The sequence below is a fragment of the Peromyscus maniculatus genome, chromosome 2 (assembly GCF_049852395.1).
Source record: "Peromyscus maniculatus bairdii isolate BWxNUB_F1_BW_parent chromosome 2, HU_Pman_BW_mat_3.1, whole genome shotgun sequence".
In the NCBI taxonomy this organism is placed as follows: Eukaryota; Metazoa; Chordata; class Mammalia; order Rodentia; family Cricetidae; genus Peromyscus; species Peromyscus maniculatus.
The window spans coordinates 46,285,140-46,299,997 of NC_134853.1; the positions used below are offsets into that span (position 1 = coordinate 46,285,140).

At 40.6% G+C, this 14,858-nt stretch overlaps 1 protein-coding gene across 1 annotated transcript in view; it reads right to left on the minus strand.

The window, feature by feature from the left end:
• Positions 1–251: 251 nt before the first annotated feature.
• Nkain3 (sodium/potassium transporting ATPase interacting 3) overlaps positions 252–14,858 on the minus strand; it is a 675,857-nt gene continuing 661,250 nt past the window's right edge. Inside the window, exon 6 of the mRNA XM_006979266.4 lies at positions 252–3,041. Within this exon, the coding sequence (XP_006979328.2) occupies positions 3,028–3,041 (14 nt within the window). The 3' untranslated portion in view covers positions 252–3,027. The remainder of the gene's footprint in view (positions 3,042–14,858) is intronic.

A 14,858-nucleotide genomic window follows, 5' to 3' on the forward strand; every position in this document is an offset into this window, starting at 1 on the left:
CATACACAGTGCAAATAGCACTCGAGTCTTTTCCCAGCAAGTAAGTTTATTTGACTGAAGAGAAGCTCCTGTTTAAGTCAGTTTCCTATGCTGAGTTGATTTGGAAATGGCCCATGTGGGTAGTAAGCACAGTTGTTTTGTTCTGAGCCAGCCCGCTGTTCTGGCCCCATAGGAAACACAGAAGAGTGCCACTTATTTGGTCTAAAATGTCAAGTTGGAACACCCTAATTGTAAGCAACTGTAAAGTTCCTCCAAGTTCTTTATAAAAGTGACTTACAATTGTAAGTACTTGTTTTAAAAACTTTTCACCCAAGATGTTTTGCATAGTGAGACCATCTTGGGGATGTCATTTTTAAAATTAAAGTCTGTTTAATCTTGGCAAGATTCTAATTTTTAGAAATTAAAAGTGCAATTTTGGTTTTTATTCGTTACTCAAATTAGCAGTCATGATGGTTTTTCTTGTCTTCATAACGTACATTTTATTTGATTCTAATGGAGACAAATTTCTCCTATCAGGAGCATGCTGTTTGTTGGTTGAAGCAGGTAGGCAGTCCCTTGCCATATCTTGTCAGGTTCAGCTACTCAAAGATATCTCCCTCTCTTACTTAGGTCTGTAGGGACAGAAAGACCCATTTTTTCCCCGAAGAAATAAGGAAATGAATTAATATTTCACTAGAACAAGGTGCCAAGTTGTCTTTTAAACAAGTGAACCAACTGTGTTCAAGTTTTGGAGAAGTGTGGAGACAAGTGTCTTTTTTTTTTTGGAGACACATCCTCTCCCTTCAGACAGCAGGTGGAAGGGAGGCTAAGATTCTAGGAGAGTGCTTTCTCTCTGATGTGGACTGCTCTATGCCCAGGACATTTGTGCCTGAGAATCCTCTAATCCTTTCATCTGTTTTCTGCCTGAATTTTGCTAGCTTTATGACACATTTGGAAGCTACAATAAGTAAGACAGAGGTATCCCAGCCTCTCGTGTTGCCACATAACATAGCAGGAGGCCCCAAAGAAAGGTAAATCTTTCACTCAGAAGAAGACACAGCCTTCTTTGGGCCATGACTGGTTAGGCTTGGTGCCAAGATGGTTCAGAGAGAAGACTTGGGCTTTGTATCATTCTTCTGCTTCCTGTCCTGGGCTCCTGCTCTCCCAGTTGCAGAATTGCAGTGTGATGGCACCATCTTTCAGGTTCTAAGAGCTCCCTTTCATTTAGAATCAAGATTTATTCTGTAGGATAGACTCGGTAAATATCAATGTCAGCTGACTAAAGGGACACAACCTAGTGGACATGAACTTAGAGGCATTAGGGCAGAGGTGGTTGCAATTCTGATCATTAGCAGACTCATGAAATTTATGTACATAGAGGAAGGAGGGGGAGCAGAGAGACTTCTACAAACATACAAAAATTTACAACAATTCCAGTGTTTTATGGGTATCTTAGAGATGTGTGAGTCACATTGGACCATCTCTGGAGCAAACAGTGAACAAACAGAACCTTGACAGAGAGAAAACTCATTTTCATGTGTATACAAAAGGAGTCAAATGGATTTTCACATGGGAACTAATGGAGAGACAGAAAAACATGAGACAAGCACCTGCCTTACATCAAGAGCAGTTAATCAGCAATGCAGTGAAACTTAAGCAGTGAGAACCAACTCAGGTTTTAAGTATCCATTTGGACATGTTACAATATCCAGATATTTGGTGAAAACCAGATGAGAGTAATGTTTAAATCAGGAGACTAACTCAGGCACACTGCAGTTTACAATGGGGGTTGATGGCATCATGGAGACTGACGAAAAAAGGGGTGCTAAGGACGTTTTCCGAAGTGTCAGACATGTTCTGAATTTTGATTGAAACTGGTAATTCTGTTAGTCCATTTCTCAAAATTAGTTACATTGTATCCTTAGAATCTATGTATTTCACCATTGTGTACATTTTGCTTAAACTTAAAAAGCCTTACAATTGTTTTATTATTTTTCAAGATAGACCTTTCTTTTTCCTTAGAAAATTAGGTTTCCAACGTAATTTTCTTGGTTCTTGGGATGAATGGGAAAATGAAAAATTGATGTACCTCAGACATAAATATTTTCTTTACAGGTTCCTATAGAGAATTCCATAGGCTTTGAATGTTCTGGCTAGAGATTTATGGTTGTGATTTCTATCTTGCAGTCCTTGAGCTGTATGTTTAGATCTGACATCAGTGTTGGGAGTGAAACAGAGAGCAGGAAATATGAGCCTCAGAGACAGCCTAGCTCCCTCCACAGGGGAAGGGCCTCCACTAATCATTTCTCATCTTTTGTACTCACAACACATATAATATCAGAATATTGCAAGAACAAGATATGCATGAATCTGGAATTTAGATCGCCATAATATGGCTGTGGGGGTCTTCAGAAATCGAGAACAAGGGACTCCACATTTTGTCTGTGTCTGGTGCTGTTAAACAGTGATCCAGGCTTAGTTTGATAGTTGGATCCTGCTTGTGTACAAGTTGCCACAGGTCTACCCTTGTGTCTGATGCCCACAGGCAATGTCTGTTTACACAAACCCATTAGCCCAGCAGGGTTCAGCAGCCTGGATGGCACACTCACCTCAGAAACAGTCTCCTTAGAAATGACTTTGAGAAAAATTCCACAGGTTCTTTTTTCATTTTGCATGCCTCAAGTTAAATATTGTAAAAAAAGAAAAAAAATAAAAACCATTTTTTCTTTTTCGTTTTTCTTTTCTTTCTTTTTTTCTTTTCTTTTCTTTTTTCTTTTTTTTTTTTTTTTTTACAATTTACAAGTGTTCATATAAGAAGAAGATGACTAAAAAAATACCCACCCAAACACCCAGAACGCATCTAGCAAACAAGGCTAATGTTACACAGGCTGAGACCAAAGACCTTGCAGCTCCCTGTTCGCTGGCCCACAGGGGTTGCAGTCCTGCCATCCGGGAGGAAGGTGACGCTGTAGGATCCCCAGTGCCAGAGGCCAGTGGTTCTTTGTTCCCTAACTTAAGTCCAGGAGCCGCATATCCGAGTCAATGTCATTACTTATTTCGACCTGAAAAAGAAAAAATATGAATTGCTTGAAAGAACTTCAGTGCTGATAAATGAAAGCCTGTCCCTTTCTCCAGGTCTTTTGAAATGCAAAGCAGTTTAGGGTGGACCCGCTGCTGTTGACTAAAAGCAGAGCGAGGCAGAAGGCTCAGCTCCCCTGCTTCTGTATCAGCTCCTGGCGATGACAATGCGGATGGGGAGGAGGCCTGACAGCGACAAGATTGTGGGATGAAGTGGATTACTGTCTCAGAGGGGAAGGCACTATATATCCCCAATTTACTAGCCACACCCCCATAGCCTCCTCCTAAATAGACTGTTAACAGGCGTCTTGGTCTGAGACAAATCATGGACCCGGCTCCCTCACAAACAGCCTGGCCTGATATGAAAAACATTATTGCCTTGGCCACCGTGCCCAAATATGTGGTGGAAAAAAAAAAGCCTATGCCTGGCAGTGTCCTTCAGATGAGATTAACATCTAAATCAATAGACCAAATAAATTATATTTTGCCCCACAGTGTGCGTGAACCTCGTGGGATCAGTTAAAAGCCTCACCACAGACAAAGCAATGTTTACTGAGGAACCGGGGATTCTTTCTCCAGATCACTGGCAGCATTGACTTATCCTTACTCTTCCATCTCCCATCCCAGCCTCATCTGCAGACTGTGAACTTGCCCAACTCCATTACTGCATGAGCCAATTTCCTAACATCCCTACCAACTCTCCTCTCTCTTTTCTCCTCCATCTCTTCTCACCCTCCCTGCCTCATCTCCTACTTCTCCAGTAGCTCCCCTCCATGGGACCGATGTAAATTTTACTTCTCTGGCAAACTGGAGTACTACAACCCTCCTGTGTTAGTTATCCTGTTGTCCCCATGTTGAGCAGGCCATGCACATTCCTTCTTGTGAAGCCTTTGGAAGGCAAGGATCCCAATGACGAGTCCATGCACAAAGTCAACATCAGCACAGTACCAGTGTAGCCTGCACCCAGTAAAAGCTAGTAGGGCGTGTTAGCTCTCTCCATTTCTCTCCTGTGAAGCCTTACGTGGTCTAAAAGGTACTCTCCTTTGACAGACTGGTGGAAACTGGCCTCTGAGCACTTCTACTGGTACTCAGTCATGCGGAGTAAAGTTTATCCTGTTACAAGAACTAAAAAGCACTCTACAGTTCCGTGTGCAGCTCCTGGCTATTAGTGCCATTGAGTACCCTGTTCCTCTCGTTTTCCCTTCCAAAATAATCACAACCATCATAGCAATGGAGGCTGTTTCACACTAATTTCACATCCCTGTCTAGAAACTTCTCTTCCATTAGCTCAATTTAGTGACTCTATGGCTTGGAACAAACTTTTCAGTTATAATTTGAAATAGTTAGAAAAACTCCAATTTTCTAGTTCCTTTCCTTTCCTTTTTTCTTTTCTTTCATTTTTTTTTTGGTGTCTCTCTTTCCCCTGCAAATGGTGTTTCCCCCAGGAGGCCCCTGGTCCTCTGGAGTTATCCTGCAGCATTTGCTTCATGTTTCTGCTTCTCTGGAGTCTGAATGGCAAGCCACTAAGTCTAATCCTTTCCCTCTGCATTTTAACAGGGATTTCCATGGAGAGATAAAGCGATGCAATTATAAAAATGGAATTTAATACTTTCACACTGTCTTATGTTAGCAGAAAAGTGCTTCTAAAGATTGTTTCTCTGTGAACACATGACGCTGGTCTCAGTGAGGTAGATTAAAGCAGGTGCGCTACTCTATCTAGTATGTGGGAGCCAAGGATGCCACTGCATAGCCCTGCCAAACTGGCCCAGTGACGAAGGGCAGAGGCCAGCAGCACAACCTGCCTGACTGTAAGCATTAGTCTGCCTCCTTGTCTGCTTGCTTTTACCTAGTCTCCATGACCACAGTCCTTAGCAATGTTTAATATAGACTTCATATCTCTAGTTCTCTAATTATCTAGAAATGTTTCATTAGAGTAGATTTGTTGAAATGATAACTTACATTATATTTGACCATTATGTCTCCTCAAGCTATTTTAAATATTAACAATTTCTCATAATTAATTTTTCTCTTACTTTGTTATGCACATCCAGATTTGGCTCATTCTACTATAATAGTAGTTCAAGGTCAGGCTTGTCTTTACAAACAGGCACCCTGTAGGTGCCGGTATGTATTTCTCATGTGGCACATCTAAGAATACAGAGTACCTGGTAGTCCAGATTTTAATATTATGCATTGATTTTGGATCCTTAAGTCATGCCACCCCCAACTACCTGCTTTTAAGTAGGTATTTTAAGTAGGTACCGAAAGTTCAGCAACGGCCTGATGAACCATGCTCCAAAGGAAGAGAGCAAGTAGATGAGAAGACAGTGATGCTGGTTCAAAGTGTGCTGGGCTTTGCACATTCCTGCTGGGCTTACAGGGATTTCGTTTTCTAAGTTTCTTGGTGTTACATCTGGTGTGTGTGTGTGTGTGTGTGTGTGTGTGTGTGTGTGTGTGTGTGTGGTCTGCCCTTGCTTCTGTTCTTTCCAATTTCTTGTTTTGTTTTGTTTTGTTTTTATAGCCTTGAAACTTTTAATGTGAATACAGTTGCAGATGGTGGAGGCAGAGGAAGATTCTTACAAATTGTCTTCTGACCTCCACATGTCTGCCACAGCACACAAACAACACACACACACACACACACACACACACCACAGGTTAAATTACTTTTAAAAGAGAAATGATAGTGTGGCATGAGTAGGAACTTTATTCTTGCCCTGAAGTGCCTTGTAGATGGATAAATAAGTTAAAAATGGTTGTGAACAGAAATCTAAACTTGTACAGTAAGGTATGGCCTTATATTTGCAGCAGCGCAGTAATTCCTTCAGATGGGTGGATTGAAAGAAAATGGCCTCCAAAGGGAGCGGCACTATTAAAAGGTGTGGCCTTGTTGGAGGAAGTGTATCACAGTGGGAGCAGACTTTGAGGTCTCTTTTCTCAAGCTTCACTCAGTCAGTCAAGCTTCAGTCAATCAAGCTTCACTCAGTGACAGTCAGTCTACTTTCTGTTGCCTGGAAGATGAAGCACTCTCAGCTTCAGGACCACATCTACCTTCACGCCATCATGCTCCCTGTCATGATGATAATAGACTGAACTTCTGTAATTGTCAGTGAACCACCCAATTTAAATTTTTTTTTTTTTTTTTAATAAGAGTTGCTGTGGTCATGGTGTCTTTTCACAGCAGTAGAAACCCTAACTAAGACAGGTGGGAACTGGGTTTTACAATGTTCTAGGAGCAGAGAATGAGGTTGCATTTTACAATATCATATGGAAGGCTGATGGAGACCCCAGGGAGAATAGAAGAGTTGACTGACCTGTAATTGTAGTCACCACATTGAACTCTTTTACATCTGCAGTGTTGGTGACATCCTTCCTTTTCAGTGAGGACAAGGGTATGTAGCCTATTATAATGATGAAACCAATCTACATCCAAACTCAGCATTTCACACAATGGCTACATGTTCTTACAGTAGTCCTAACATTGTGTAACCATTGGTTGAAAATGCTTTTTTTTTCCAGTGTCTATTTTTGGACTTTTTTTTAAATCAAAAATTGGGTACCCGTAGGTATGAGGATTTATGTCTGGGTCTTCAATTTGATTCCCTTGATTGATGTATCTGTTTTTGTGCCAATACCATGCTGGTTTTTTTATTACTATAGCTTTGTAATACAACTTGATATCAAGGATGGTGATTACCTCCAGAAGTTCTTTTATTATTTAATATTATTTTTATAACTTTTGGTAGCAATGGGCATTTTTACTATGCTCTAACTTCCGATATCTTCTTCAATGACTTGAAGTTTTTGATCATGCAAGGCTTTCACTTCCTTGATTAGGGATACTCCAAGATATTTTACATTATTTGAGACCACTGTGAAAGGTTTCTTTGATTTGTTTCTCTGATTTTTTTCTCAGACCATTAGTCATTTGTAAACAGGAGGGCTAATGATTTTTGTGAGTTCATTTTGTATCCAGCCACTTTGCTGAAAGTGTGTATCAGCTGTAGGAATTTCCTGGATGAAAATGTTTTGGGTCATGTATGTATACTATGATATCAACAAATAAAGATACTTTAACTTCTTCCTTTATAATTTGTATCCTGTTGGTCTCCTTCAATTGTCTTATTGCTTTAGCTAAGACTTCAACTACCATATTGGATAGGTATTGAAAGAGTGGATAACCTTGTTTTATTCCTGATTTTAGTGGAATTGATTTTGAGTTTCTCTTTACTTAAGTTGAGGATGGATATGAGCTTTCTGTAAACTGCCTTTATTATGTTGAGGTATGCTCCTTGTATTCCTGATCTCTCCAGGCTTTTATCACAAAGGGGTGTTGGATTTTGTCAAAGGCATTTTAGACATCTAATGAGGTGATCATGTGTTTTTTGTCTTTTAGTTTGTTTATAAGACAAATTATATTTTTTTATTTACCTGTGTTAACCCATCCCTGCAACTCTGGGATGAAGCCTACTTGATTATGGTGCATAATCTTTTTTTGATTTATTTTTGGATTGGGTTTGATAGTATTATTGAGTACTTTTTCGTCTAGTATTTTATTGAGTTTGATTACTTCTTGTCCTCTGCTCCTTTTTCAGGTGTGCTTTTAAGTTGCTAGTATGAGATCTCTCCATTTTTTTAAATGTAGACACTTGGTTTTATGAACTTGTCTCTTAGAACCACCTTCATTGTGTCCCGTAAGTTTGAGCATTTGAGTATATTGTGTATTATTTTCTTTCTTTTTTTCCAGACACATTTTCTCTGTGTCACAGCCCTGGCTGTCCTGGATCTTGCTTTGTAGACAAGACTGATCTTGAACTCACAGAGATCCACCTGCTTTTGACACTGAATGCTGTCAGTGTCATTAAAGGTGTGTTCCACTGTGCTTAGCTGTGGGATCATTTTCATCCAATTCTAGAAAGTCTTTGATTTCTTTCCTAATCTTTGTCCTGACCCATTTTTCATTCAGTGGGGAGTTGTTCAATTTCCATTAGTTTGTAAGTTTTCTGCTCTTTATGTTGTTGTTGGGATCCATCTTTAATCTGTGGTGGTCAGATAGGATGAAAGAGGTTATTTCAGCTTTCTTGTCTCTGAGGCTTGCTTTGTGTCCGAGATATATGGTCCAGTTGGTTTACAACACCAGTTAGCTCCAGTATTAGTTTTTAATTTTGTTTTTGTCTTGATGACCTGTCTATTGAAGAGAGTTCAATATGTGATTCAAGCTGTAGTAGAGTTTCTTTTATAAACCTGGGTGCCCTTGTGTTTGGTGTATAGATGCTAAGAATTGATTTTTTTTTTGAGACAGGGTTTCTCTGTGTAGCTTTGCACATGTCTTGGAACTCACTCTGTAGCCCAGGCTGGCCTCAAACTCACAGAGAACTGCCTGCCTCTGCCTCCCAAAGAGTGCTAAGATTAAAGGCATGCACCACCACCATCTAAGTGAATTTTTATTTCGATGAGTATATAGTGTCTTTCTCTTAGGATTAGTTTGGCTTTGAAGTCTGTTTTGTCAGATATTAAGATGGCTACACCAGTATATTTCTTAGGTCTGTTTGTTTGGATACCTTTTTCCATAGCTTTACCCTGAGATGATGGCTGTCCTTAATGTTGAGGTATGTTTCTTGGATGCAGTCAAGGGATGGAGCCTGTCTTTTTCAACCATTCTGTTAGTCTGTGTCTTTTTATTGGGGAATTGTGACCCTTGATGTTGAGAGATATCAATGACCAATGATTGTTGATTCCTGTGATTTTGTTGTTGTTGTTGTTGTTGTTGTGTGTGTGTGTGTGTGTGTGTGTGTGTATGTGTGTATCTGTATGCTTCTCTTCTTTTAATTTTGTTAGTCTTGGATTATTTATTCCCTGTGTGTTGTTGGATATATTTAGCCTCTTAAAGTTGGAGTTTACCTTCTAGTATCTTCTGTAGGGCTGGTTTTGTAAATAGATATTACTTAAATTTGGTTTTATCATGGGATGCCTCATTTTCTTCATCTATGGTGATTGAAAGTTTTGCTGAGTAGAGTAGTCTAGGATAGCATTTGTGGTCTCTTATAGCCTGCAGCACATCTGTCCAGGACCTTCTAGTGCTTAGAGTTTCCATTGAGAAGTCAGGTGTGGGGCTGGAGAGATGGCTTGGCCATTAAAAGCTAGGCTTACAACCAAAGATATAAGAGAAGTCAGGTGTAATTCTTATAGTTCTGCCTTTATGTTACTTGCTCTTTTTCCATTGCACCTTTCCTTTCTTTGTTCTGTACATCTAATCTGTTGGTTATTATGTGCCAGAGGACTTTCTTTTTTAGTCCATTCTATTGGTGCTCTGTATGTTTCTTGCACTTGGATAGGCATCTTCTTCTTTAGGTCAGGGAAATTTTCTTTTATGATTTTGTTGAAAACATTTTCCATGCCTTTACCTGTGTTTGTTCTCCTTTCTCTAGTTTTGTTATTCTTAGATTTAGTCCTTTCTTAGTGTTCCACATTACCTGGATGCTGTATACCAGGTGCATTTTAGATTTAACACTTTCTTTGGCTGATGTATCCATTTCTTCCATAGTGCCTTCAATGCCTGAGATTCTCTCTTTCATCTCTTGTATTCTATTGGTGAAGCTTGCCCCTGAGCTTCCTGTTCAAGTTCCTAAATTTTTAATTTCCATATTTCTCTCAGTTTGGCTTTTTTAAAAATATTGATTCTATTCTTAGTTGGTTTTATTCATTTCCTTCCACGGTTTGTATTTTTATAAATTTCTTTAAAGGATTCATTCATTTCCTCTTTAAGTACCTCTACCATATTTGTAAAGGCTGTCTTTTATTTGTGCTTCAGCTATATTGGAATATTCACCACCTGTTTTAGTAGGCTTGCTGTGCTCTAGTGGAGACATTTTGTCTTGGTTGTCATTGATTGTGTTTTTATGCTGTGGTCTATGCATCTGGGATTGGGAAGATTATAATTCTAGGTGTTGATATCTGGTCTTGTCTTTGTTGGGTGAGTGTTCCTTGATTTTTGTTTCCTCTCTGTTTTTAGGATAGTATGGTGGCTGTGTGTTGCCTGTAGGAAAACCTTCTGGAGTCTTGATAGGTATGGGCAGTGGAGGGTTCCAGGTAAGAGTTGTTTCTGGATGTTGAGACCTGAGACGTAGGAATGGGAAAGGCTTGTGAGGGGTGGAGGGAGGCCCCCAAGAGGGAGGAAAGCAGGGTGTTCAACCAGGATCTGCTTCATTAATCCCGTAGGAATGGGGACAGAGAATGAGGAGAGGCCACAACAGAAGGTTTGCCAAAGAGCTGGGGGTGAGTCTGGCATCTGGATTGGATTTGGAGGAAAGGAGAAAGCGTTGAAGGTCTGCATTTATCTTACTTGCTTCCTTGGTTAGAGCAGTCTTGGATTCCCAAGGAGTGTCTGCTGGAGTGGGTGGCGAGGGCACACAAATGAGTGCTGGGAAGGAGTTTTGGAAGGGAAGATCTGTGTGATCCACCGGAGATGGACGGGTGCAGGGAGGGAAAGAAGGCTGCAGCACGTGTTCTGCTGCAGAGCTGGGGATGAGACTGGGAGATTGGACTTGGAAAAGCAAAGGGAGAGGTGAAGATCTGCAATTAACCTCCATGCTTCCCTGTCCAGAGTGGCCTGTAGGTTCCCAAGAGAGTGCCTGCTGGGGTTGTGGGGTGAGACAAAGCGAAGTCATAGGAGGGAGGTGAGGAGGGGAAGATCTGTGGGATCCACTAGAGATGAGGTGGGAGAGAGTCTTCAGCAGGTCTGCTGTTGCAGAGCCGGGATGAGACTGGGGGGGTTGATTTGGTGGAGTAGAAGGAGAGATGAAGGTCTGGCATTAGCCTACCTGCTTCCCTGGCTGGAATGGTGACAGCTGTTTTTAAACAAGGATGTGAAAATCCATCATTCCACCTTCTTACCCATCTACCCCAGCACACCTGTGGTTGTGTACTTGATTTGTCTTACTAGATAGAGCTCAACCAAGACTCTAAATACAAAATGATCTTCTATGGAGACAACTTATAAATGGTACCATTACTAACAGAAAAATGACATTTTCAGGAAACAGCAAATGGACATGCTCATTTTGACATCAGTGCCAAGCCATCATAGGTGAGTGTCTGAGTTTCCTGTGGACCTAGACACTTTGAGACAAAGAAGTCAGATGAAGAGGATACCTACCTATAGCATGCTGGAACATTGTCTTGAGATGGGGATTAGACTTAGCAGCAACAGCGACCACTCAATCAGCAGTGGCCACATAACATGTAGCAATTTTTGTGAAGAAAAATCAGTCTCCAGCTAAGGCAATCAGACAAGTCAAGATACTGCAGAAAGGTCAAGTTCTCATTTGGAAGTCTTAGAAAAAGATTGCTTCAAAGTGGCTGGCGAGTTCAGAGTCAATGGTCTCATCAGCCCTTTCTAGGCGATGGCTGCTCAGCCCTTCCTAGGTGATCGTTGCAGGGTGCTTCCTCTTGGAGCTTCTCACAGAATCTGATGGAGCTCTGCTACCACTTTGCAGCCCAGTTCTGGAACTCAACTACTATCTTTCTTTGATAAACTGCCTCAGTCTAATTACTTTTATGCAACGAATCATTGCTACATGGGACTTAATTTCCTGCAACCCAGATGCTGCCTTTTGAATGGAAATATAGGAGTCATGATTTTGACAAAGTTTAATTTAGTCACCCATCATGTTATTCTCTGAAATTCCACCTCACTGTCGTATGTGGTTTTATGGCCTACTATTTTTCTTCTCAAAGGTAAATTTGCTTTTGGTAGCCCTTCCCCTGGCTGTCACTATTGCCTTCAAGGTGTAAACATCTCTTCAAAGCCCAGCTGGCCTCTAGAACACTCAACTTGGTCCTCTCAGGTAAGGGTTTGCTCTCTGCTTTCAGGGTAAGTAGAGTCCTTTGTGAGCAGTGGTCAAAGAGGTCCTGATCGCAAGGACCTTTGTCTCATATTTGCAAGTCACACTAAGAAGACAACCACGAAAAGAATTTTATGTAGTGTATGTAAGAGGCACACATGAATGCATTCATATGTGTGTGGGTGCTCATGCACATGTGTGCATATGTTTCAGGACCTTAGAGGTTGACATTGAATATCTTCCTCATTCACCCATTATTATTCATTCATTCATTCATCTATCTATCTATCTATCTATCTATCTATCTATCTATCTATCTATCTATCTATCAATCATCTATCTATCTATCTATCTATCTATCTATCTATCTATCTATCTTTGGTTTTTCGAGACAGGGTTTCTCTGTGTAGCTTTGGAACCTGTCCTGGAACTCACTCTGTAGCCCCAGGCTGGCCTTGAACTCACAGAGATCCTCCTGCCTCTGCCTCTCAAGTGCTGGGATTAAAGGCGTGTGCCACCAAAGCCCAGCTTATTTACTTATTTATGAAACAGAGTCTCACTCTAGCCATGGCTGGACTTGAATTCACAGAAATTTCCTTCTGCCTCTGCCTCTTTGGTGCTGGGACTAAAGGTATATGCTCCCACACATGGCTTCGATCTTAATTTTGAAGACAGCAGCACTAGGGTTATGGATAGGTCATGCTTCAGTGGCTGCCATTTTAAATAGGTGCTAGGGGTCAAACTCAGATATGCATGATTGTGTGGCAAATACTTTATTGAACAAGCCATTTCCCCAGGCCCTACTGAAAGTATTTTGATAGCTGTAGGCATAAAGAGTAGAATTGTGTAGATAGAGGTGGCGTAAGTAGTAGAACTGTGTAGATGACGGCATGACAGTTGCTGCTGAGCTTGCTTGAACTTTGCCAAGAACTGCCAAGCTTCCTTCTGTATCTTAACACCTTCTTCCTTCCAGATTTTCTCATTTTACATGAGCACTATGTCAGGCGCCAGACTGGAGAATCATGAAGTTTGATCTTACCCTCTAGATTCCACTTCTTACACTGTGGATTCCATCCATCATGATGTATCACTGGATTTGGGAGTCATAAATAATTTGCTAACAGTAAAAGGGTTCTGAATATACAATGATCAAAAGTTAATTCACCACCAAGTATGCGATGAATATGGGGGCATTTCTGGCAGCGATCACCTGAGCTGCATCGCAAGACTCACTATGGCCTACTTTTGAACATGCATGTAAGCATGTTACATAATACCAACACATGATGCCTGAAACATGCAACTCAGAATATTGCACACTATGAGTTGCTGTGTTTTTATGGTATACGTCTTCTGCTATCACAGAAACACATGATTGAACTGTAGAAAACAGCAACTTAATATTATCTTACTGTAATTATCCCACAAGTAAGTATTAATTTAGTATATCCTTGATAGTGTGGTGTTTGAAAGTTTAGCTTTAAAAATTGATGTTTGAATTTCTGTTTTGCATTTTGTAAAAGGCCATTAAATGAATTTTGGTTTTGGATTTGGACAGAATTTCCAGAAGTTTCTAAACTGTTCCTAAGCACATTTCTACTATTTTTATTATGTATTTATTCAAAATGGTATCCTTAGCAGGAATGGATTATAAAATCAAAATACCAATAAAAACTCTGAAAAAATAGTGAAGATTCTCTACATCCTGTGCACTCAAATATTCAGTCAAAATTTAATTACTAATGTAAAAACAAAATGTGCATCTCATTGTTATACAAATTTGTTTCTGTCTTTAAAGGTAAAATGACATGTCAAAAAATTGTTTTATAATTTGTTATCAGTAAGTGTTTAATTTGTATATTCATCTTATGTACCTATAGACTGTGTTGTCATATAAAATTTTTCTTTTTTTTAATGTTTTTTCGAGACAGGGTTTCTCTGTGTAGCTTTGGAGCCTATCCTGGAACTCACTTAGTAGACGAGGTTGGCCTTGAACTCACTGAGATCTGCCTGCCTCTGCCTCCTGAGTGCTGGAATTAAAGGCATATACCACCATGGCTGTTGTTAAAATTTTTCTTGAATGAAAAAGTAGACTAGTGGCTATGGAGCCCCCATGGGACTGCATTAGGCCCTCTGGATATGGAAGATGGTTGTTTGGCTCGAACTGTTTGGGGGGCACCTAGGCTGGGGGATCGGGATCCATCTCTGGCACATGGGCAGGCTTTTGGGAATTCAGTGCCTGTAGTGTGACTCCTTGCGCATCCTTGGTGCAATGGGAAGGGGTTTGGACCTGCCTAGGCTCAGTGAGTCAGGCTCTGCTGACTCCCCATGGGAGACTTTGATTTGGGAGAGGTGGGGATGTGGGGTGGCTTGGGAGAGAGGGCTAGGGGGTGGGAGGAGGGAGGAGGTGGGATCTGTGGGTGGTATGTAGAGTGAGTAGAAAATTCTGAATAATGAAAAATGAAAAAAAAAGGAAAAGGAAATTAAGAATGTTGAATAAAAACCCTGTTTTAGGGATTTATGGACAATCAAATCAGTTTTCATATGAGGGATGGTCTCCTGTTCCCTCATCCTCCTCTTCTTCCTCCCCTTCCTCTTCCTCCTTCTCTCTTCTTTTAGGTTCATGACAAAATTGAGAGGAAGGTACAGAGATTTTCCCTATTCATACATGGCTTTTGCCATCGTCAACTGCCCTAAGAATGTGGTGGTGTTGGTGCTAACTGCTAAACTTGTATTGGTACATTGCTGTACCCAAAGCCCATACCTCACATTGAGGTGTATTTTGTGAATTTGGAAAAAATGTATGTCATGTATCCAGCAATGTCATATCATGCCAAACAATTTCTGCCATCAAAATCTTCTCTAATTCCTGTCTTTCCATCCTCCCTCCATCCCCTGATCTGGGCACTGTCTTCCATTTTTGCTTTTTCTATAATGTCATATATTCAGACTCAAACA